General features: G+C 41.1%; 1 protein-coding gene across 3 annotated transcripts in view; it reads right to left on the reverse strand.

Moving 5' to 3' along the window:
* CYTH1 (cytohesin 1) overlaps nucleotides 1-23,913 on the reverse strand; it is a 67,351-nt gene that overhangs the window by 32,651 nt on the left and 10,787 nt on the right. The window contains exon 1 of one of the 3 annotated variants that reach the window (XM_060764364.2): nucleotides 15,087-15,269. The exons of 1 other annotated variant lie outside the window; for it this stretch is intronic. In XM_060764364.2, the coding sequence (XP_060620347.1) occupies nucleotides 15,087-15,165 (79 nt within the window). In that variant the 5' untranslated portion in view covers nucleotides 15,166-15,269. Of the gene's footprint in view, nucleotides 1-6,064; nucleotides 6,193-15,086; nucleotides 15,270-23,913 lie in introns of those variants that run through there. One more of the 3 variants, XM_060764366.2, reaches the window with a different exon arrangement.

The raw sequence follows: 23,913 nt of genomic DNA on the forward strand, positions 1-23,913 counted from the left end.
CTCCTCAGGAGGTAACATTCATCATCTTTCTCTTTCATTACTATGCTAGTATGCCCACTTGGAATATATTCATTCTATATCTTTTTTTTCCAGGACATGGTTAACATGCAATTTTTGCCAAAATTCATCATACAAGAAAGTTCAGTAAGCAACTTCATGAGATGTTTATGCAGACAAACTTTAACATGAGCTTTGTCCTTGGTATCTTAACAGTTAGTGAGGGAAATAATTACTTTCCACCCTAAGTAAATTCACTGTACTTGGAACAGACAGGGACTGTCAGAAAAACAGTATGCGCAAAGGGTTGGGTGAATTTATAGTTAGTCAAAAGACTCCTTAGGAAGTGCCATTTAGCAGAAACAAATTGCTTTAAAATTTCCTAGAGACACATCTTTTCTATCTTTCTTTGCATTAATCCAATAATAACCATGTTTTGGGCTTCTGCTCTCATGTACTCTAGCAAAAATAGTCAAGAATGTTGAAAGCTGTAGTGTAAAACATCTAAGAAGAAATACTACTGTAATTAAACCTTGTATCCAAGTCTGCTTTGGCCACATCATGAGAAGAAAGGAAAGCTTAGAGAAGACAATGATGCTGGGGAAAATGGAAGGAAAAAGGAAGAGGGGCTGACCAAGGGCAAGATGGATGGATGGGATCCTTGAAGTGACTGGATTGACCTTGAAGGAGCTGGGGGTGGTGACGACCGACAGGGAGCTCTCGCATAGACTGGTCCATGAAGTCACGAAGAGTCGGAAATGACTGAACGAATGAACAACAAATCCAAGTCTATCTATGTTCAACTAAATCTACTGCATATTTTTCCTGCCTCTCATTTTTCTCTCCTTCCTTTATTTTCTTTTATTTTCAGCTCCTTAGGGCAGAAACTGGTCTTTTTGTACTTTGTTGAGCATTACGGAGACTGACAGAAACAACAACAATAATTATAACAACAACAAAACAACTGAATTGCATGATTACCTCTCCCAATCAACACATTCAATCTGGTGTTGACAAGATTGAGCCACTCTTTTGATTCAGGGCTGGGGCAGCTATGAAACTGTAGTTCTACAAAACTTATAAATACATGTAGTTATAGAACATGATGTATGAATATCAAGAATGAAACACCAAGTATCCTACAGTGTATTAAAAGCACCAAACTAATGTAAACATTAGTACAGGGAAAACAGGGAAAACAAATTTCCAAATATGTTCAGCTTCTTGGGTACATATTTTACCCAACTTTACAACATCTTCCTCCCACTACGCAAAGCAACTATCTCTGGCTCTCAAAACTGAAATCTCCCTAAAAACCCAGGTGACTAAACTGAATTTTGCACTTTTCAAGAGAAGACATGGCTCACTAGGAAAAAAAACCCATAATGCTTTTTAAAGTAGAAGGTAATAGCAAAATAGGAAGAACCTGTTCCAAATGGATGGAGTCAGCCAAGGGAGCCATGGCCCTAGATTTGCGAGACCTGAGCAGGGCTATTGATAATAAGTTGACTTAAGAAGTCTGTCATTTATAGGATCATCATAAGTCAAAACTGACATGGCAGCAGTTAACAACAATGCCATTAACCAATAAGAGAGGTCTTCATGACAGATAGCAATGTGGACAGAAGTGAGAGAAACAGGCCATTTGCCAGAGGGGCACAAAAGGATGTTCCAGCACCTCAGGAACCAGAACCATGTTTTGACACAGGAGGACCACACCCTTTGTTGCATATGGCCAATCTGCAGTCTACACGTGGTTCTTGGAGCCTCACAGGTTCCTAAGATGGCACCTGCTCTACCAAATTCCCCTGAAACATGCCATTCCCCATATTCTATTTTTAAGGTATTGCTCTGATGGAAGGAGAAGAAAGCCTTCTTTTTCTTGGAGACACCTGTCAGAGTGCAGCCCACTGATCAATCACTGCATACAGCCCTTGGGGGGAAAAGGTTGCCCACTTCTGCCCTATGCAGATGGTCAACAAAGCAATAATAACCCCCAAAGTTACCAAACTTGTCCCCTAGGAGTGGCAGCAGTGACCACTACCATATCAATTTAAGTCAGGTGGCAATACAAGATCGGAGGAGAAAAGAGGCAGGTGCAAGAGAAAGATTGCTTCTAAAATTACATAGATACATTGCACACTGTTCTCTACTCAGGATTGTACAAGAGCTGGGAAAGAGTATGCAAATGGCATCTCTCAATACATTCCAGGTTGCATTAAATACCTCCACAAATCTCTCTCCTACACATACCCATGCAGCTTTAAAATGTGCCACACCTGTGGGTTTCAGGTAAGAACTTTAGCAACACGAAACCACAGAAAGCTGTAGCATCACTCCAAGACAGGCTCAATTAAAAAATATACAGGATTAACTGAACCAGAACCATTACAGAATATTTGTAAAACAAATGATATGCTATTTTTTCTGAATCAATACCCCATAAACTCACTTTGTTATTGATAGCAAGAGTTAGAATTACCAAGTGTAAAAGATTGAGACTAGAGAGTTACATCGGGATCTTTGTTGGACGTATTGAAAAGTCTTGATCAATTCAATGTCCCATTTGAAGAAAGATCTTGACTTACTGAAATACGATTTGTGTTGTGCTCGTTGTCTTAAGGTCCAATGAAGTAAAATACTATTTGCCCTCAAGCGTCTTGAATGAACAGAACCACAATTCCCAATGTGTCTTGGGCACGTTCTCCAGCAGCTAGGGATCAAAGTGCACCCTTTCTGATATGTGAAAACAAAAATTGCTGATGGCAACGTAAAAGCTGGCATGTTTTACACACAGATTGGTACAAATAGGCCTTGAATATACCAGTTTCAGGGGAGGAGGTGCTCACAGTCAGGGAAGGAGAACAGCTACACTATGCTATAGTCCGCTCAGTTCATCATTCAGAACAAAATCCATATTGTGCATGCAGATAGAAAAAGAGCCCATGGTCATTACCAAGCCAATACAAAAGAAGGGGAACATGTATACAGATGCTATGGATTCATCACTTTGGCACAGTGAGACAGAATTCTAGTTTTCCCAATTACATTTCCAAACTAAGTGGAAGTTGGAACAACTACATGGATAAATTGCCATGTATTTAGATCCCAGCAGAGTGAGCCATCACTAAATTACATGCTAGCTCTGCAGCCCTGTCAAAAAAGGTCCTCCCTTTGAGAAATCAAAGGCTTTCTTTTCATATTAACTGAGATCCTTCCCAGAAAGACCCTTACATGGTGATGTCAACATTCAGGGTAAATTATTAAAGGCTGGAACAGGAAGGAAATCACAAGACCAAGGCTGCAGAACACTGATAGTGTTGCAATAATAGCCATGAAGCACACTTAAGACAAGGCTAGCATGGAGTCAGGTCCTTTTTTAAAAAAATGGATAGGACAGCATGTGGTAGACCCGCAAAGAGATGAGAATTGGAGTCCAGGCTCTGTGAAGTTGCCCACCTCCTATTTTAGGTTTAGCATGCTGGTCATCTGGCCAGGGAAATGCTGTACATCAATTCAAAAGGTTGACTCTTGATGGATTCAGCACTTTGGATGACTTTTTTAAAATCCAGACTGAAACATACGATGTGTTCATTTCCCCAGTGACACAGATGCCACCAGCCACTACTTTTTAGTGGAGATCAGAACACTGGTCCATCTAGTTCAGTATTGCTTAAGTCACAGGAATGCAGAAAAAATCTTTGAAATCTACTGATGGGACATGGGAGTTATATGCAATAGATTAGCAAAGCCCTGTGTTCTTAATTAGATACATGAAGGCCAAGAAAAGAAATGGATTTATTCAGAGGAAATCCTTTTCCCCTCCACCACTTCTTCCAGGTTTTCCACCAGAAAAACTAGAATTTTTTTAGAGAAAGGTGTGGCAGGGGGAGGGATGGGGGGGGGGGATGAACTCCTATTAAATATTTATACTTTTGGAATTAGTGAAATGCCTCACAACATGGTTTTAATCTTCAGTCCATATAGATGGAAGGCAGTAAAATATGCGTACAGTATGTTGTACATAAAATTATAATTCTATCTGCTAAGTAATGAATGGTAAATGTTCTTCAAACATTAATATAAATTCATATTTTACAAGAATCATAGATCATGGAATCATAGAGTTGGAAGAGACCTCATGGGCCATCCAATCCAGCCCCTTGCCAAGAAGCAGGAAAATTGAATTCAAAGCACACTTGACAGATGGCCATCCAGCTTCTGTTTAAAATCCTCCAAAGAAGGTGCCTCAACCACACTCCGGGGCAGAAAGTTCCACTGCTGAACAGCTCTTACAGTCAAGAAGTTCTTCCTCATGTTCTGGTGGAATCTCCTTCCCTGTAGCAATTGTTCCAGTACTGCATATACGCATTTCCAGTTTTACCAAAATGTTTGGTACTTTTCCCAGGGGAGAAAACTGTTTTTCCCCTATGGCTTCAAAATTTCCAAAAACCTGATTCTTCCTAACAAAGCAAGTGTTCTTCTGTCATAGAAAAGACAGATAGAATGAAACAAACAAACAAAATAGGTCCTGGCTCAAATATTACAACCAGCAATCTTCAAAAATCAAGAAATATTAGTAAAAGAAAAAGCATAAAGAGAACAGCAAGACATACGTGCACAATGTAAGGAAACAAAGAACCAGTTCACAAATAGGTCATACATTACTCAGTATACTTAAGCAGCGTCTACACACTGCCAGTAAGTGAAAGGTTAGCTTCAGAAGCTGTTTCTCCTGCTTTAGAAGAGGGATTTTTTCTGTTAGAATGAACATAGATTTTCATTTCTCATGAAAGTGGGAAGACTTCATGTAGCAAAGAGATTTCTCCTGGTCATTGAATAAAATAGAAGAAATAGAAGTTCGCCTTGACTCATTTATAGTTTATGATATTTGGTTTCTGCTATCGCTATGAATTATATCTAGCTACCTTTCAGGTACAAATATCTGTATGCTTCTTTGTCATTTATTCACTCAGGTATTTACGGTAAATTATGTGAAGTCTCTTTTTAAGTTGCTGTTTCCTTATCTGTCGCAGGGTAAAATCACTGCATACAGGGTTTAAAAAAAATAACTTAGATAAATGAAAATTTTCAAATTTTGTACCTGTGGTTGCCATTTAAATACACCCTGAATAAAATCATTACATTTAGCCAGCCACCTAATATTATTTTAAACAATACAATTAATTGTTATTGTTTAAAAATGAATAGTTATGAAACATAAACATTAATCCAATTGGTATTTAAAGTATCTGTTTATGGATATTGTTAAAATTAATACTTTTTAAAATAATCTTGACCATTGTCAAGCAATATGCATAAAGGGAGATTTCGACTAGTCAAACATCTGGCACGCCCCATGTTTCTCCCCACCTGCCACTAGGACTAAGAAATACTGACTGTTCACTACCTTCCTGCAGTGTCTGTTACAACTCACGTGACTAGCCACGTGCTCAGGGGAAGTAACATCAAAACCTTTTGCACTCACAACTTCAGGCAGACATACCAGAACTCCTGCCCCAAATGCACGTTGCCTCACCAAATCCCCACGCTCTCTTCCAAAAAGCCCTGCAGCTGTCTGAGGGCGGCTGTGGACAAGACCAGGCAGGAGGTGTCTTGCACCACAGACACGCCAGAGCATGTAGTTTGAAAGCTGCCAACAGAAACTCCTGCTTTACAAGCCCAGTGAGTTTCCCTCCTTCTGTCCCTCAAGAGATAGGAGCAAGGGACTTCCACTCATGGAACATCCCCTCAAAGCTCTAAACTGCAACAGTTTCACAGAAGAAGACCTATTCAGATTTCCTCATAATCTCATGTATTTTCCAAGGACAGTATATTTCTGAAAGACATGCCTCTCTTGAGCTAGTCTCAAATTCTTTTTCTGCACAACAATAATGATAATATCATTGCTATGAAAGCTCACAATATCCATCCTCCAAAGGACTTGTCTGTTATCCCCCAGTACAGTACCAGATTCAACCCATCTTATCCACCTCACCCCCAAACAAACAGCTTAACCAGCCACCCAGTGAGGAAAATGAGGGGCTGCCCTCTGACTCATGCTCACCACTCTCCATTCTGAGCACCATCCTGCCAGCAGCAGGGAGACGCAGCAGACCACTCTCGGTGTCTGTTCCCAGGTGGATGCGGCTCGACTGGGCAGACACCTGACTCTGACTTGCTGTCTGGCTGCTGCTTCCTGGAATGAGTCAGGTCTTGTCCCAGCCAATGGGCGGTTCTTGCCTGGGATGGATGAGCGTCATTCATTACAGTCCTGGCTGCCTGCAAGTGAGATAACCAGCAACGCCCTGTTCCTGTGCTGTGCCTCAAGCTTTGGAAGGCTATTAACACTGCTTCATTTTATTATACTGAGAGGAAAATGTGGTATAGTGTTTGGAGGGTCAGTGCAAAGTTACTAAGGCCATCTGAAGCTTACTTGGGCCAGTCACTATCTCTCAGTTTGTTCTCACGACGACTCTGGAAGGTGGGCTAATCAGGAGGTGAAAATCTATACATGATGGCCAATTATATCGGATCAGCAACTGCTGAACACCGCATTTGATGAACTCAAGGAGTGATAAATTCTTGAAAAGACAGCTTGGGAAGGAAAGTGACTCTCTAATGCAGCAATTTTAGCAAGTGAGGTTGACATTATTTTTACAGATGGCTCTGGAGCACAAAGCACCAACAGGATGTCTGATTCAGTCCAACCTATGACCATCCCGCTGCTCCCAGTTATGGGCTGGGAGTGCTGCAAAGTGATAGTAAATACCCATGCTGACAGTCTCAGTACCTGCCCAGGTTTCATACTTTATGGCAGTGGTTCTCAATCTATGGGTCCCCATGTGTTTTGGCCTACAACTCCTAGAAATCCCAGGTAGTTTACCAGGGAGCTAAAGGCCAAAACATCTGGGGACACACAGGTTGAGAACCACTGCTTTATAGCCTTTTCCTGAGGTTCAGGAAAACAGCCCCACTTTCATATCACTAGTCTCCTTTCTGTGCCCTTCCTATTAGGCTGGGGGCAGGTAACATCTAGCAGATAGGGTATAATACCCTTCCCTGAATACATTCAGGGCTGCATTCAACTTTCAGTAGTAGAGTGGCAAGAGGGAGGCACAGTCTTGCTTTGTAACCAGACACACAAGGAGCATGCACTTTGTTTTCACTATGGCTGCTTTAAAATAGAGGACTATTTTTAGTTTCTTTGAGACTCTGGAGAGCCACACAACACTGCCTCAGTTGCCATTCTGGATATCTGGAAATACGTTCAGATCACTCCAGAATACTTTCAGAATTTTTTGGGGTGATCTTTTTGGTGGGAACCTATAACAGTAGAGTTACCTGTATGTAACTGGTAGTTTAGCAAACAAAAAAGGGAGAGCTGTGGAGTTTAAAGACCCAGCAAGTTTCCTCCATTTGCTTCACAATTTTCACCCCATTTTAAATAGACAAATTTCACTGAGGACAGTTGAATGCAACCTGATGACCATTCACTGCTCTAGATACTTGCTGGGTTTTCAGGGACTGACCTAGGACACCCTCTCAACAATCATGGGACTACAGAGGGAACTCACTGTACATGCACCTCATTCAACTGCCATCAAAGGACTGGCTGGAGCTATCTTTCTAACTCTGCCAGCTATTCAGTCTGTTTTATCCATTTCAGGCCAGCATGGCAAAGCAGCGCAGTGCCACTTGTGCCCTGCTTTGCCCTTTCCACCCAAATTAATATTGGCCACCCTTGTTTCATCTGAAGTCACTCTCCCATGCAAGAATGGGAGAGTGATGAAAGTTCAAGCCCCAGAACCCCTTGCCATGCTTCTAGATCTGTTGGGAGGGGGACTAGACAGCTTGCATAGTGCCAGGTAAAAAGGAGGGCAAAGTTCCTCTGTAGTTCAGCAGAGAGAATATCAACATGCACACTTTTCCTGGCCAGCCCCAGCTGTTGCAACAATACTTTATCCCGGCCAATCTGTTCTATCATGTTACTACACAAATGCAGATATACTCAAAGCAGAAAGAGAAGAATAAACTCAATCCAAGTCATATAGGAGCAATGTGGGAGCATTGGTTCCAGGGTTTTCCAAAATGAGAATCTGTACACTCCCACTGATAGTGGTTTGAGCACTGGACAATGACTTCGTCAGACTAGGGTTCAAATTCCCACTCAGCCATGGAAACCCACTGGGTGACCTTGCCGAGAAACCCACATTATAGGTTTGCTTTAGGAACACCATAAACTGGAAATTACTGGAAGGCACACAAACAACCCCCCGCTGCCCATGATATAAACCATAGGCAATGGGAGACTGTTGTGTGCCTTCCAGTCGTTTCCAACTTATAGTGATCTTAACGCAAACCTGTAATGATAGTAGAATATTTTGATGCATGCAGAAAATGCAGAAAACACATACTTTGGTATTTGTTCATTTTTGAGCATTTATTTCTTTAGCAAGTGTATAAACAAGAAACCTGCAATCACAACCAAAGTATGCCTAAAGTTATACAGGTAAATTGAACCAGCACTGTCCTCTGCTGGTTATAGAAAGAAACTGATAGGAGACAGCCCTTTTTTGTTTTTAGCCCATCAAGCCAGTAGAGGACAGCACAGAAAAGAAACAACATTCCTGGGGGTATTCAAGGAAAAAGCCCAATTTGATTCAACATAAGGAGAGGGTATATGTGAAGGTGAATGGGTCTTCTACTATCAAAGGTGCTTTTACATTCCCTCACCTTACTTCATAGGATACTGGAACAGATTCTTATACTGGTATGAATAACTTCCCTACCACCTCCACTACTGAAGTTGAACATGCACAAAGTAAGAAAAGAAGCTGCACATCTGCCAGCTGTATAAACTTTCCCCAACTTAGTGCCCTCTAGGGACCTCATCGCACTATAGCTTAGATCCTCTTTAAATCCAGTTTCTGCCTCCTGAAGAATTTTTGGGCTTGTAGTTTATGGGAGGGCCTTTACACTGCTCAGCCAAACAGGTCTCTGACCTCACTAAACTACAAACCCCAGAATTCTGCAAGAGGCAGAAACCGTATTTAAAGTGGATCCATGCTCTAGTGTGATGAGGCAGCTCATATGATCCCCCAAGTCAGCATAATCAATGGCTATGTTGGTTAAAACTGAAATGAGTTGTGGGTAATCTGAGGGACACTAGTCTGGAAGATGTGTGCTATAGGACAATATGATTACAAGTTTTCTTTTATCCTTTAGGACAATAATACCAATGCACATATCAATTACTCTACAGCCACCGTGCAATTTTGGACATTTAACACTGGATCCTACCTTCCCTATAAGCATGATGACCAGTTTGAGAGAAGTGTGCTATAGGGCATTATGATTACAAGTTTTCTTTTGCCCTTTAGGACTTTTGGAAGTGAGGTCAGAGAACATATCCATTACTTTAGAGCCGTGTTGTAATTTTGAATGTCTAGCACTGGATCCTACTTTCCCTATAAGTGTGACAGCTTGACAAAAAGGAAAAGAGTGAAACAATTTTAAAATAAGGAAAGGCAGCTCTGTTATCATCATTACACAGCAGCATAACCTTTCCTCTTGTGGGTATTAGTAAGGAAGGAACACTGTGAGAGTATTTCTGTTCCTTCCCCGTTTACTGGCTTGCGTCAATTAGCAAACAATTGCTTCTTTTCTGCACATAGGTCCATCCAATTCCTTTGAGGGAAGGTTTGTAGGAAATGACCCCTCCAGAACTCAAACATAAAACCAGTAGTTATCACAGTGTTTTTATCTACTGAAATAATCCAAAAGCTACTCCCAGGCAGTTAAGGAAACAAAAAAAGTTAATGAATAAACCTTTTAACACAACCACATGCTGGAGCTGCCCCTGAATTCTGCATTTCCTGGGCAAAATTATGAATTCTGCATTTCCCGAAGGAAAAGAGGTGGAAAGGAAAATCAATGCACTCTAGAATAGTGCTTCGTATCCTATCTGATGTGGATGACCAGCTGGTTGCTTTTCTCGCCCATGTGCCAGAAACTAGCACCATATTTATAACTGACTAAAACTATTTCTTTTTTCTATCAAAACTTGTTGCAGACCAGTATCTCCCAATGGGCACTATTCCACTGACCACCATTTTGAGTAGTATTGCTCTAGAAAGGCCTCTTAGGTGAAAGAAACCTGAGGACTGTGATTCAATGATTGCAGGAATCTCTAACAAAGAAGGGAGATAAATTAGAGAATGAACTACTTTGGAAACCTGCTCTTAAAAACAAGGAATCTGGTTTAGACACATGCTGGGGAGGACACAACTGTAAACAGGCATGTGTGTGCCCCACGAAATTGCCAGGGAGCACAGAGTTTGAGGCAACTCAAGAACTTCCTGCCCTTAGCTGCAGTTGCTACCACATCCTGTTTTTCTTGATGGCAGCTGCCTATCACTCTGCTGCATGAGAGAGACAGCAGCACGCTTTAGTGCTCCCAAAGCAAAGGCCCCCAAATCCAAGTCTTCTCAACCTATCATTTCAGCAGCAGTGCCATCCGCTTCCTATAGAGACACACAAACAGAAATGACGTGTGTGTGTGTACCTGCATCCCTTTTCACTCAGACCTGAGATATCACAAACCTAGTAATGTTTTTTTTCTGGCGCTTCCTGATTATGGAGAGCAGGAGACCCAGTTTTCATGGAAACCATCTGGCTTCCACCCTTCTTCTCAAGCCTGAATCCCTTTCTCTCTGCTGGGATGGACTGACCATCTGGGACATGTCTGCCCTGCACATAACCAGCTCCAGCTGTGACATCTTTATGAGAATCATGTTGGTAAAGGAAGTCCTTTCTCAATCTGGCTCAAAGCTACAAACTCTTCTGTGCCATGCTGCAAGACTGTAAGATGCACTCAGGCACTTGTAGATGTGCTCACGCTACAGAAGAAAATGTGTGCTATGCATTCTTTTAGGTTGCCAGTCTCAATCACTGATCTACCTCTATTATCACTAGAATTACACTTTTTCCATTTTACATTTCAAGATATTGTTAATATCTCTCCCTATGAACCTTCTAGGAAGTTGAGATCATCTGAGGACGCCCTGCTCTCGATCCCACCTGCCTCACAGGCACGTCTGATGGGGACAAGAGACAGGGCCTTCTCTGTGGTGGCCCCTATGCTGTGGAACTCCCTGCCCAGGGATATTAGATCGGCCCCCTCCCTCCTGACTTTTTGGAAAAGAGTGAAAACCTGGCTCTTTGAGCAAGCGTTTGGAACTTCAGCATGACCAGATAAATTCAAATTGGAATATGAACACAGAACGGCTAAGACGATGCAAACAGATGAGGAATTGAACCAAAAGACATTGTTTTATTTTTTATTGCTTCTATGGTTTTTATATGCATTATGATGTGATTTAATTGTTTTTAAGGATAAAATGACGTAAATAAATATAATCAGTTCCGGTTCTGTACACCCAACAAGGATCTCCTTCGATCAGAAGACCTGAACTTGTAGGTTCTTAAAAATCAACCCCAAATCTTTTGAACAGAGAACCTAAATTCTGAGACAAGAAAAAGTCCTTGGTATATGCTGAGATTTGGTACCAGTGACCGTCTGGGGATACCAAAATATGTGTTCAAGTCTCATTATATAGTGGCATAATAAAATGGTGCCTCTTATGTAAAATTGCAGAACCAAGGGGTTTTTTTTTTCCGGACTCTATTAAAAATATTTCATGTCATGGATGCCGGATTCATGGATACGGATGGCTGGCAGCATTTGCATTCTTCACTTTAGGGGCAGCATTTCTGTTTGATTTTACTGATAATTTAAGATTGTCAGAACAGGGATCTACATTTGACTCGACCCACACACAGAGACAACAAGCTGAATTACCCAATTTATTAAAGGATTAGCTTTCTTAGAAAAATCTGGGTATTATATATTAAAACTGAATTTGCTGAATTTTACATGAAACAAAAGACTTGCTTATATTATAGCAAGCGAACTACATTAGGAAAGGTTTCTACAAAGGTGAATGATTCACTGAACAGTTATTCTTTTTCTATTTAACTATGAAATAGTTGGGTCATACTCAGAGGCGGTCCTAGGTAATTTTCAACGGTAAGCAAACAGTATTATGCCCCCCCCCCCCCCACAACCAATTACTGATATATATTTTCTGTTCATCATGGGAGTTCTGTGTGCCATATTTGGTTCAATTCCATTATTTGTGGAGTTCAGAATGCTCTTTGATTGTAGGTGAACTATACATCCCAGTAACTACAACTCGCATATGTCAAGGTCTATTTTCCCCCAAGAGCGCCTCAAGAGCGCCCCTGGGCAAAATCAACTATACTGCAAATGCTTACTTTGCGTACTGGGTTGAGCCGCCCCTGGTCATACTACATTAAGTACTTTATTAAAAAGAACAATTAAGCTAAATATGAAACTTATTTCTCTGAAGATTGTTTGTACCCTTTTGGGGATATACACTAACCACTGTTGTGGCAGGTGGCCAGCAATGTGGTCTTCTTTGCTATGCTGACTGGGTTCTCCTGAAATTAGAAAATACGCAGTTCTGACTAATAGATAAAATCATAATGAAAACAAAAGATAAGCTGGCAGTTTTGGTTTCAGTGACTACCTCTATATATTTTACTGCAGTTAATAGGCAATCATTAACTAGCATGTCAGCTCCTTGAATGGTTGATTAAGGGAAGTGGAAACATTGTTCTGTTGACATGGAGGAATAGGGAAGGCTCCATCTATAATTCTTTGGAGATGAAAGGCCCTTCCACACAGCTGTATAACCCAGAAGATCAAGGCAGAAAATCCCACAATATCTGCATTGAACTGGGTTATGTGAGTCCGCACTGCCATATAATGTGGGATTTTAATTAAGATATGTGGAAGGGGGCTCTGGCAAATTCCGATCCCTCAAATCCATGCAGAGATAGTCTATACATTTGCTCAACAAAGATTTGGGGATACTAACTTGGGAGGGTGAGGGAAATCAGGTCCTGGAGATCTTGGGAAGAGCTACCAGCTTCTTTATTAATTGCCCCATTCAGTTGTAATGATTCTGGTTCACAGAAATCACTTAATGTCTCTTTCAAATGATGATAATGACAAACAAGTCAGCCCTGACTTCCTGGACTGCAGCTTTGCCCCTGAACCAGGAAGCACAAATTTACAAGATCAGCTTTAGCACGGTACAGTTCATCTGCACTTGAAATAACAGCCTCTAATTTTTAAGTAGCTTTAAGAGTAGATCAGTCTACCTCCGCTATGAACACTGTTTGTTCAAAAAGCCACAAACTTATCAGAGCAAGCAGTACCTCCGCCCATCTGTTTTTCACACAGCAAGGGAGCAGACACAGAAAACAAGCTAGCCAGACAGCCGTATCCGGATTGCCATCTTTTCTTCCCCTCCAGTAGTGGCTCTGTTCAACAGGCAGACATTAAGCAGGTTAAGCTTTACCTTTTCTCCAAGCTGGGGAAAATCTAGGGCCAGTTCAACTGTCATAGGAACAATACCTGGCTGGACTTTCTCAAATAACTAGAGTTGCCTTGTTTTCTGTTTTGTCAAAACTGTTTTGGTGCTTTGGTGTTTCCCATTTTTGTCATAGGATATCTCAGCCACAATATTCCAGCATGGCAGGAATTTTTTTTATAAAAAAATGAAAACACTGAGTTCAGAATGGAGAAGGCCCAAAGCCTCAAGAGCAAGCTTACTTTAAATATAACATGCATTCATATTCCCATAAGGTAAAACCCAAATTTGGTCCACAGAAATTTATGATCCATTGCATTACAAAGTTATAATACTCTGGGGATTCCAGGCAAGTGGCCACAGTCACAATCCCACTGCTATGCAGCCAGCCTTCTGAGTGAGAAGATGATCTTTTGTAAAGGCTGTTTCAAATACATGTCCCTTTCTTTCTTGTGGACTGAGACTCAGAATACCATGTTCAAATTCCTGCTCGATTATAAAAAATCGCTGGGTAACTTTGGGCAAGTCCTACTCCTTCAGCCTCAGAGGGGGCAAGAGCAAACCGTTTCTGAACAACTGTGCCAAGTTTATCCCGGGAAAGGTGTGTCTTAGAGTCACACAACAACAAAAACAACCACCACAAATTCTGGAACAAAGAATTGGAGATTAAGAATATTTCCTGCTTTTACAGAAGGTAAGATACTGTGAAGATATAACCAGTTACGTCTGGAAGTCAACCTGTGGTGTGTAATGTGCCCTACATCTGATCTGAATTTGTGTGTGTGAAGAAATGTATTCTGATATCAAAAACAGAAATGTTCTCTCCTCTCTTCTAAACCAACACAAGGCCATGAACCAACACTTATTACTTCATCACACTACAGAATGAATCCACTTTAACTCTGGTTGCTGCTTCTTACAGAATTCTGGGGTTTGTCGTTTAGGGAGGAGCCTTTAACAGCCACACTAAACTACAAACCCCAGAATTCTGCAGGAGGCAGAAACCAGATTTTAAGTGGATTTATTCTCTAGTGTTATGTGGTCCTGCGTTGTGCTTTTACCAGCAGCATAATGGCTAGGGGACACATGGCTAATATCATTGCTTTTTACCAAAATATTGTTAGATTTCCAGTTTACCGATTAAGATTTAGCTTTGGTAATGGCTTTGTTCCAATGATAAAAGTTTGATAGTCAACTTGTCATTTCTCCAATAAAACCATTTGGTGAATGGGTGGGTTGATGAAATCAAAGCCAAAGCACTTTGGCAGGAGGGTATGGGTGGGTGAACTTCCTTCCCACTGAAAACTAAGTGATTTTTGAATTCTACAAGCTGAAGCAGGCAAGGTCACAGTTAGGTCAAACACTGACTATTGCATGAACATTGCCTTGGAAGAGGGAAGCCACAGTGCAGGTAAAGACATTGAAGGCATGCCTCAGATCTCATCTAACTAGCCGCCTCCAGCCAGGAGAAGATGATAGCCTATGCCTGTCATGACTCATCTTGCAAGAGAGGGCATAGCAGTACACAAGTAACGCAGACACGTACACAGCCCTCATATATTTCACTTCTACCACTGGCCACATACTTCTGGAGAGAAAACAAGGGAGCGAGGGTATGTTACCTACCTGATTTGTTTGCTGCCAAAGTGGAGGGGAAGAGGAAGGCCTGGAAACTGGAAGCACAGAGCTCACTCACGGTGCCCATGATGATACTTTAAGAGGGTGCCCTCTCTCAAGCCTGAGTGGGGTGGCTGCTCTTGGACAGGGAAGAAAAACCTTGCAAGTCAGAGGCAGCCAACAGGAAGGTAAGGAAGAGTGCCTGGAGTCCAGGCACCAAATGGTTTTCTCCAGCAGAAGCAGCAGCAGCTGCTGCCACCACCTCCTCCTCCAGACTTTGGGGGGGGGGGGGTAGAGACCGAGCGAGGGATCCCTGGTCCAGCTGAAGCAGAAGGAACAGCAGAGGCTCCCACGCAGTGAGGCCAGCCAATCCCAGCTACCTGCCAGGAAACTCTTACTGTAACCGTATGGTACGGTCAACAAGACGAGACACACACACAGCCACTTAGAGGGCAGTCCAGTTTGGGAACTTTTCCCTCTGTGCCCGCCCCAGCCACTCCTCCCAGTTACCCAGGAGGAGGTTTGGGCAAAGGGTATTTTTAGGTCAGTTTTATCCGGCTTCATTCTTAGGGCTTTAAGCATCTAGCAAGCTGGGCTGTTGCATGGCAACAGTGGCTGCGTAAAGGGAAGGTGAACAAAATATAGTGTGTACAGGCACCAAAGAGTGTGATGTGTGTGTGTACATGTTTATGAGTATGGACGAGTGTAATAACATGGCACAATGAGAGAGGTGGAACCAGCAGTAGAAAAAAAGAAAAGCATCAGGAGCCGCAGCATGCAGCTCTCTCTGGCAGGTACAGTTCAAAGGAAGAACAATTCTCATCTAGAGACAAAGATCTCATACTTCAGGAAGCAGCTTCTATCTAAGCAACATGAGATAGAGAAAACTAGCCAAATATGTAAAGGGTTCAGAAAGTAAAAGAGCTGCAATTGTATAGTGTGTGGCAAATATGGCAACTATGGACGAGCCTCATGGGTTTAAAAACAGATTTGGGATATTTTAGTTCTCATGAAACAGAAAGGTCAGCTAAGTATTTGGACAAGGAAAGGGGTTTGGCTAGCAGAGGCATGGGCAAACTTTAGCCCGTCCAAAGCACCTGGAGGGCCAAAGTTTGTCCATGTCTGGGCTAGCACTTTCCTTTTCTAATAGGTATTGGCTATCTTATAACTTGCTGGGTATCCTTTAAAACATGGTTGGCAGATCATAAGTTTCTTCTATCAGCCAATTATTGCATTAAAGCATCCCCCCATCAGCATCCCATGACATTTGTTTTGAATGGCTCTGAGAAGTTTCTTCATGGTCTCAGTATATCCCATATCTATTTTGTTATATGCTGTCTTGACATTACATCCTCTCAATAAACTGAAATGATTTTGCGATGAATTGCAGCGGCGTTCATAACCTTAGCATTTAGGTTGTGTATTACAGCGCAAACTTCGCACTTGGAGGGAAATGGAATGAGGATGCTCATCTCTAACCTTCACCACAATGCTAGTTGAAGAGCTGCTGATGGCTGGCACTGCTCGTTTGCTTCCGTTGGCTTCCCGCTACACTGCAATGATATCAACTTCCCCGTGAGAGTTACGTACCTTGTAACCTTACTTTCCAGATAACCCTCGTATAAAATGTTGAGTCTTACTGGAAATAATTACCATATGAAAAGGTGGGTTGAGACTCAGAATACCCTGTTCAAATTCCTGCTCGATTATAAAGATTCACTGGGCGACCTTGGGCAAATTCTTCAGACTCAGAGGGGAGCAATAGCAAACCTTTTCTGCACAACTGTGCCAAGTTTATCCTGGGAAAGGTGTGTCTTAAGAGTCACTATAGGTTGGAAATGACTTGAAGGCACACAACAACAAAAACAACCACCACAAATTCTGGAATTTGTTAGCCGAGAAAGGAAGAGCAAAGGAACAAAGAATTGAAAAATAATGTTTACTGGGTGAAAAGAAGTGGCCCAATAGACAATGCTTTGCATGGGGCTGCGACTGCTGAGAATTCTTCAAGAATAACTTGCCTCGAGGATTGAAGCCCCAATAAACAGGGCTCATGTCCTCCTTTTTTTACTCTGCATCTGACTTCTTCCCATGAGGCTTGTAAATAGCTGTTACCTTCACTGAGGCCAGAAACTCTATAGCACATGTTAGAGTAGCAACTGGAAGAAGGCACAAGGGGAAACAAAGGAGTGTTTTATCTACAGTCACAGGTGCACAGCTCAGCTGCAGAGAACGCAGGGCAGGAGAGAGGGAAAAGAAGGTCCACAGCTGTTGGGATGTCTGCCAAATGCTTGAAGGCTGCATGGGGCAGGGATCAATATGGGACCCTTACCATAAATGCAGCCCTACAAACACTCCTGCAGCCTCCCAAGGATTTTTGACAAATTAATTGCTATTGGGATAAAAGGGAATGAAACAAAACCTTTCACACAACACCTTGCACAAAGATTATATAGTGGGCCCTTGCTATCTGCTGGGGTTTGGTTCCAGGACACGCATACACAATACCCAAATCTAGAAATTCCCAAGTCCCTTTATATACAATAGTGTAGTAAAATGGTACCCTGTACACCAAATGACAAAACCAAGGTGGTGGGGTTTTTTGGGGGTATTTTTAAGCATGCAGAATTCATGGATACAGATGGCCAACTGTATATATCTCTTCTTCAGCTTCAGGATCCTGTCCAAATATTATTCAGTTTCACTATTCACTCTATCTGGCTAATGCAATGGTTTGCAACCTGTGGTCCGTGGACCACCAGCGATCTGCAAGAACTACATAAAATATGGTCCGCAGCCTCACCATTACTACACTGTTGTCTTGAAACCATGCGGCAACAAGAGCAACTGGTCTCGCAAAACCCTCTTATAGTGCTGAGGCAACAGGGATATTGGGAGGGGAGAGGCTAACTACCCACAAAAGATTACTACAACCACATCAGCTCTAGATTATTAAATATGTTTTTTTGTGGGCAATTAGATGGCGACTACTGGATGGCATATGTTCTGTATTGGAAATGAGAGATTATATTGTCAAGCCAATGCAATTTTCTGAATCAGCACCCCAAATAACCAAACTGAATCTAAAGTTGACCAGAAACTGATTTGTAACCCTTTTGATACTAATGTTAGAGAGTGGTCCCTGGTCAAAAAAAGAATGGGAACCACAGGGCTAATGGAACTGCTGGTCAAAAAATTAGATGGAGTCTCTGGGTTAATTCTATTCTGATGAAGTACTTTTAATGCAGCTTCTGGAAGCTCCATGACTAGAAAGGGTGAAAAAAAACATCTTAATTTCCTAATCATTTGGTATGCTTTGAGATGTGTTAATCATGGAGACAATACTCCCTAAATTAGATTATCCCAGGAGCAAGCCAAATCAAATAATTTCCACTTATCTTCAATCTCCTTGCTCTTCAGACAGAGAACAAGACAATTGTTTCAATAAATTGGTTCAGACTCCATCTATGAGTATTCCCAATAAATAAGCACTTGGCCTCTTTCACCAGTCAACAGGAATCGGGCAATAATTTCTCATTAGCAGAAGTAACATCAACTACGTATAATTGTGTATTCTTTTATACTATACCTTATACTATACATTATACTATATATGCCATTGAGTAGAAATGAAATGGTTTAAGAAATTGGCAAACAACTGTGCTGCTCAATGAAATGTTGTGGAAAATAAAGCACTGTGTCCAGACAAGATGTTTCTTTTTAGGGTGGAGAACAGGATAGACAGGAATGAAGAAGATGTGTTTGGAACAGTATAAGCAAGAAAAACCAGAGAGCTGGAAAAATAACAAGAAGATAGGAGCCTTTCCCCCATAGAGGCTCACACTCTGTTATAGTTTCTTTTCTTTTTCTTTTATTGTAAATTTGGCAGGACAATATTAATACATGCATTCAAGGATTGGAAAAATCTAAGGCTTAGTAACACAAACACAAAGAGACACACATATGCTGACTACGTGGATGTCCAGAGAAAACAGATAATGGAACCTCAAATCACCTTTATACAAGGATCAATAATTTTAGCTGCCTAGCTTACATTGAAAAGAATTCTAGCCCCAAGAGTCAAGGCCAGGGGGCATATTTTCCGTCTTAAATATAAAAAGGAAATGAAGCTATTTAAAAAAAACTATGGGGAAACTATTCAAAATAACCGTTCAAGTCAATATGGAACTTATGTTAATGACAATTATAGGGAATAAAAACATTGCTGCAAAGAACCAAGATCTATTTAAAGCAATGACCCTAGCATGAAAGGCAGTAATAGACTGGGGATGGGGAAATGAAAAAAATGAGCAAGTCCAATTGGATATCATTACATGTATAAACCAAGAAGGTTCACAGGAGGACAAAATAGAAGTAATTAAAGAGAAATGGGCAATTTATATGAGATGAGCAGAAGAAGGTGAAGCCAGCATAGACATTGTACAAAGATTAAGAAGATTGTGTTTGTGGTTAAAGATAAAGATATAGAGGGAAATGTGGTGGGAAGGGTAGGGAAGGGAGGTGGGAGGAAATATTTAAAAAGTAAAGAATGTGAATAGATAATACAGAAATACTTTACCTCAGTGTAAGCCTACATTTATTATCTGTTCAAATATTATGTTATTTTGCATTCAATTTTTAAAAATTGCTGGTTGTATTGATCTAAGCAAGAAGCCCTTATCTTCCCTGCAATAGGCAGGAATAGAAAATGTTCTTTAATTTTATTTAGTCATTTAGTTATTTTTATTTTGTCTTTCTCTTAGGGTAAATTTTGAAGAGATGGTGTCCATTTTCTCTATCTTGCATTTTCTCTTAGATATCATGTCATTTTTTTAAATATTTTGGTTGCTTATTTCAACTATTATTGTAATCTTACAAAATCATAAAGTTGGAAGAGACCTTGAGGCCATCCAGTCCAACCCCCTACAAGAAGCAGGAAAATCACATTCAAAGCACCCCCCTGACAGATGGCCATTCAGCCTCTGTTTAAAAGCCTCCTAAGAAAGAGCCTCCACCATACTCTGGGGCAGAGAGTTCCACTGCTGAACAGCTCTCACAGTTAGGAATTTCTTTCTCATATTCAGGTGGAATCTCCTTTCCTGTAGTTTTAAGCCATTCTTCCTAATCTCCAGGGCAGCAGAAAACATGCTTGCTCCCTCCTCCCTATTTTAAAACAAGGAAATTAATGGCAAAGCCCCTTATGGATTGACTGTGAATGCAAGTTCCACCACCTTTTAAAAAGCAACTCATTGAGCTTTCCCCAGAAACAAATATGTACTGTAGCTAATATTCCAAGCAACCACATTTGCAGAGCAGGACTCTGCAGTCTCAGAAATGCCTAGGGAATAACAGAGTAACAATTGGATCCAAAACACTTCCACAATTTATTTCACACAACTGCACTATGAGAAGCCCATGACTATAACACAAGGATTAACTTTTAATTGTGTTTATTTTAATTTTGTAAGCTGTGTTGGGTACTAGTTCTGGGAGTGTATGTAGTGATGGAATAAAATTAATTAATCTAGTCATAGTATAGCATAGGAGAAGTAGCTCAGTACTTCAGTACCCTATCATTCACCAATATTATTTGTCACAGAATGAGTTTAAGTTCCCAGGACATGATGCAAGGATGGCAATACATGGTATGAACTTTCACCTTTCCCTTTGCTATCTCCCTTGCAATGGACATGAACAGAAAATGTTCCTAAATTTTATTTGGTGATTTGGTTAATTTTATCCTGTCTTTTCTCCTGAAATAGGGATCCAAAACTGTGTCAGCTGGTAGCTGGAGTCGCTTCATCAAAGGCTATTCTTATATTTTATTCCACCCAATAAAACATAGAAAGAGAACTTGAAGGAGTTACAGGATAACACTGCTCCAAATGAGTAGGCAGAGAAATGAACGGCGCTTTTGCTTGAAAATGTCTCACCCTAGGTGTATTCAAATCCAGATAAAGACCCATCAACCATAACCAACAGAACATATAATTACATTAGCAGCAGGACTTGTTGGAAGTGTCTCTTCTCAGAAAAGGAAACCTAGAACATCTGAATGGGATTTGTCCAACAGGAAAGAAAACATTGTCGTTACCACACAGTACTGGGAAATGAGAAACAAATCCTCTCTGAGAATGGAAATCACAAATTATTAGTTCTGGTTTCTTCTGAATGAGAGCAGTGAGCTAAAGAAGTAGGTGTCAGTGAACTAAATTGATATGTTTAGAGCAGCACTTCCTGACTTGGTGCCTTCCTCATCTGGAGGCATCAACTTGGAGGACATCTGCCTCAGACATCATTGCCAGCAAAATTTTGAATTCTGATTTTAAAAAATGGCTCCTGTCCCTTAACATCAGGTGCAAGCAGCTTGGTGCCATTCAGATATTTTGGACTGCAACTTGAAAGGTCAAATGTCATGGTTGAAATGATCCCTGTTTTCTAGCTGGTTTTCTATGTACTCTAAAGTTGGTGCTGATTGGAGACAATATAGAAGACTCCAAAAACATGTTTCAGTTGGTTTATGTTTATAAAAGAAGGAACTGATGAAGAATTTGGAGTATTTTATGGCAGCATCTGATGAACATCTGTAACCCATCTATATCCAGGTAAATGTTGCTTTCTCCAAATGCATTTTGTTTTTTCTGTTAAAATACTGATATCTTTTAAAATAAATGCCCAAATTATTTACAAGTTCAAAATGTAATAATGGTTTTTCCAACACTGTACCTATGCATTTGATAGTACAGATTTGTATGAATTTAGTTGTCTAATATCCTCTAGGAATTGTATATTTACAATTTATGTAACAGAAAGTGCTTTTACAATACAATGCTTTGTATACCTAACAGAATCATATCAACTACGTGCCATTTACTGCCTTTAAGCCCTTTTGCTTATGACAATTCTCTTCATTTTGTTTTATCAGACATCAGACTGACATCACAGCGAATGCTCTTGGATTCGAATAGTTAAATACCGTATATACTCGAGTATAAGCTGACCCGAATATAAGCTGAGGCACAAAACCTGGGAAAATTTATTGACTTGAATATAACCTGAGGGTGGGGAATGCAGCAACTACTGGTAAATTTCAAAATAAAAATAAAGTCCAATAAAATTACATTAATTGAGGCATACAGCTTCTCCTCCTCTCTCGGCACAGAGATCCAGTTGGGTTGCTGTGCTGAAAGGGGAGAAGGCACGCAGCTGGTAGAAAGAAGCTTCTTTCAGCCCCATGCCTTCCCACTAGGACCCTTTCTCGAGTATAAGCCGAGCGGACCTTTTTCAGCACTGTATTCTCAAGTATATACAGTACTTTTAATAGTACTTTCGGATTTTAATACTCAGTACAAACCGACAATCACTCAATATTTTAAACAGCCAAAGCAAAACAAATGTGCAGCCAAGCAAGGTAATTCCCAACAGGAGAATCTTTTAGAAATTTCTATAGCAAAGTCCTTAGACCAGTGGTTCTCAACCTGTGGATCCCCAGATGTTTTGGCCTTCAACTTCCAGGAATCCTAACAGCAGGTAAACAGCAGGGATTTCTGGGAGTTTTTAGGCCAAAACACCTGGGCACCCACAGGGTGAGAACCACTGCCTTCGAGGGTGCTGAAACCCCACAGGAACCTAAGAATTCTTACAGTCTCCTTTAAGAGGGAAGTTTGAGAGACTATAGATTAAAAAGGTGATAGCCATTTGCCTTTTTTTAAAAGACCACATGGCAGACCAAACTAACAGGAAAGTCTGCTTATGAACAGTAAGTCAAAGGGTTAGATTTTATCATAGACTCAGTCTAGGCCTCAAATTGTAACCAATTTATTCACACACCTGAGCAGAAGTTACAAACAGAGATTTTTCAGCAGTTCAAAATACTCAAATTAGATGTCTGAACCCAGCTGAAAGTGACATACCCCTTGCGGAGGATGCATTCTCCATATATACTCCCCTTCCCTATTTATTGGTTCTCTCGTCACATAAAGATCTTCCAGCAAGAACTCAAGGGCAGTAAAGTTGCTTCCTTGATGATGTGGAAAAAGGCCTTCAAATTCAATTAGCAGCAGCTAGGGTGGGATGGGAGATTTCAGAGGGGAGGCAGAGAGGATTATATTCTGCCAGCCATGTGCATGGGTTCAACCACCATGGCTCAAAAATATTCCGGAGAGGGGAATCCAAAGAGCATACCTTGCTTTTCCTCATAAGGGATGGCATTTAACTCCAACACTAAGAGCTGTGGTGGCGCAATGGGCTACACTCTTGTGCCGACTGAACTGCTGACCTGATTTCAGCTGTTTGAATCTGCGAGACAGGCTGAGCTCCCATCTGTCAGCTCCAGCTTCCCATGCAGGGACATGAGAGAAGCCTCCCACAAGATGGTAACACATCTGGGCTTCCCTTGGGCAATGTCTCTTCAGATGACCAATTATCTCACACCAGAAGCAACTTGCAGTTTCTCAAGTTGCTTCTGACACCATTTAAAAAAAACTTCCAACGTGATATAAAATCAGACTTGAACATCCATGGATTTTGGTAGCCACAGAGGGTCCTAGAACAAAACCACAGCAGATACCAAAGGCCTGCTGCACATAAGTAAGACAGCTTTGCCGTACAACTAGACCTCTGCTTTTCTCCCAGAATGGGACCCAAGGTGAACCCCAGTGATGAAAGGGAAGCCTTTGTACAATTTAGCAAGGGAAAGGATTACTCAGCCTTCCAAGCAACCAAACAATTGTACATCTACAATGTATGTTTAAAATATAATTAGCATGACTATGAAGTCTCAACGCCAGCAGGAATGTGACAATTATGCTGCTCATTGGACATCACTGATAGGGCA

The sequence above is a fragment of the Anolis sagrei genome, chromosome 2, assembly GCF_037176765.1.
Source record: "Anolis sagrei isolate rAnoSag1 chromosome 2, rAnoSag1.mat, whole genome shotgun sequence".
Lineage (NCBI taxonomy): Eukaryota > Metazoa > Chordata > Lepidosauria > Squamata > Dactyloidae > Anolis > Anolis sagrei.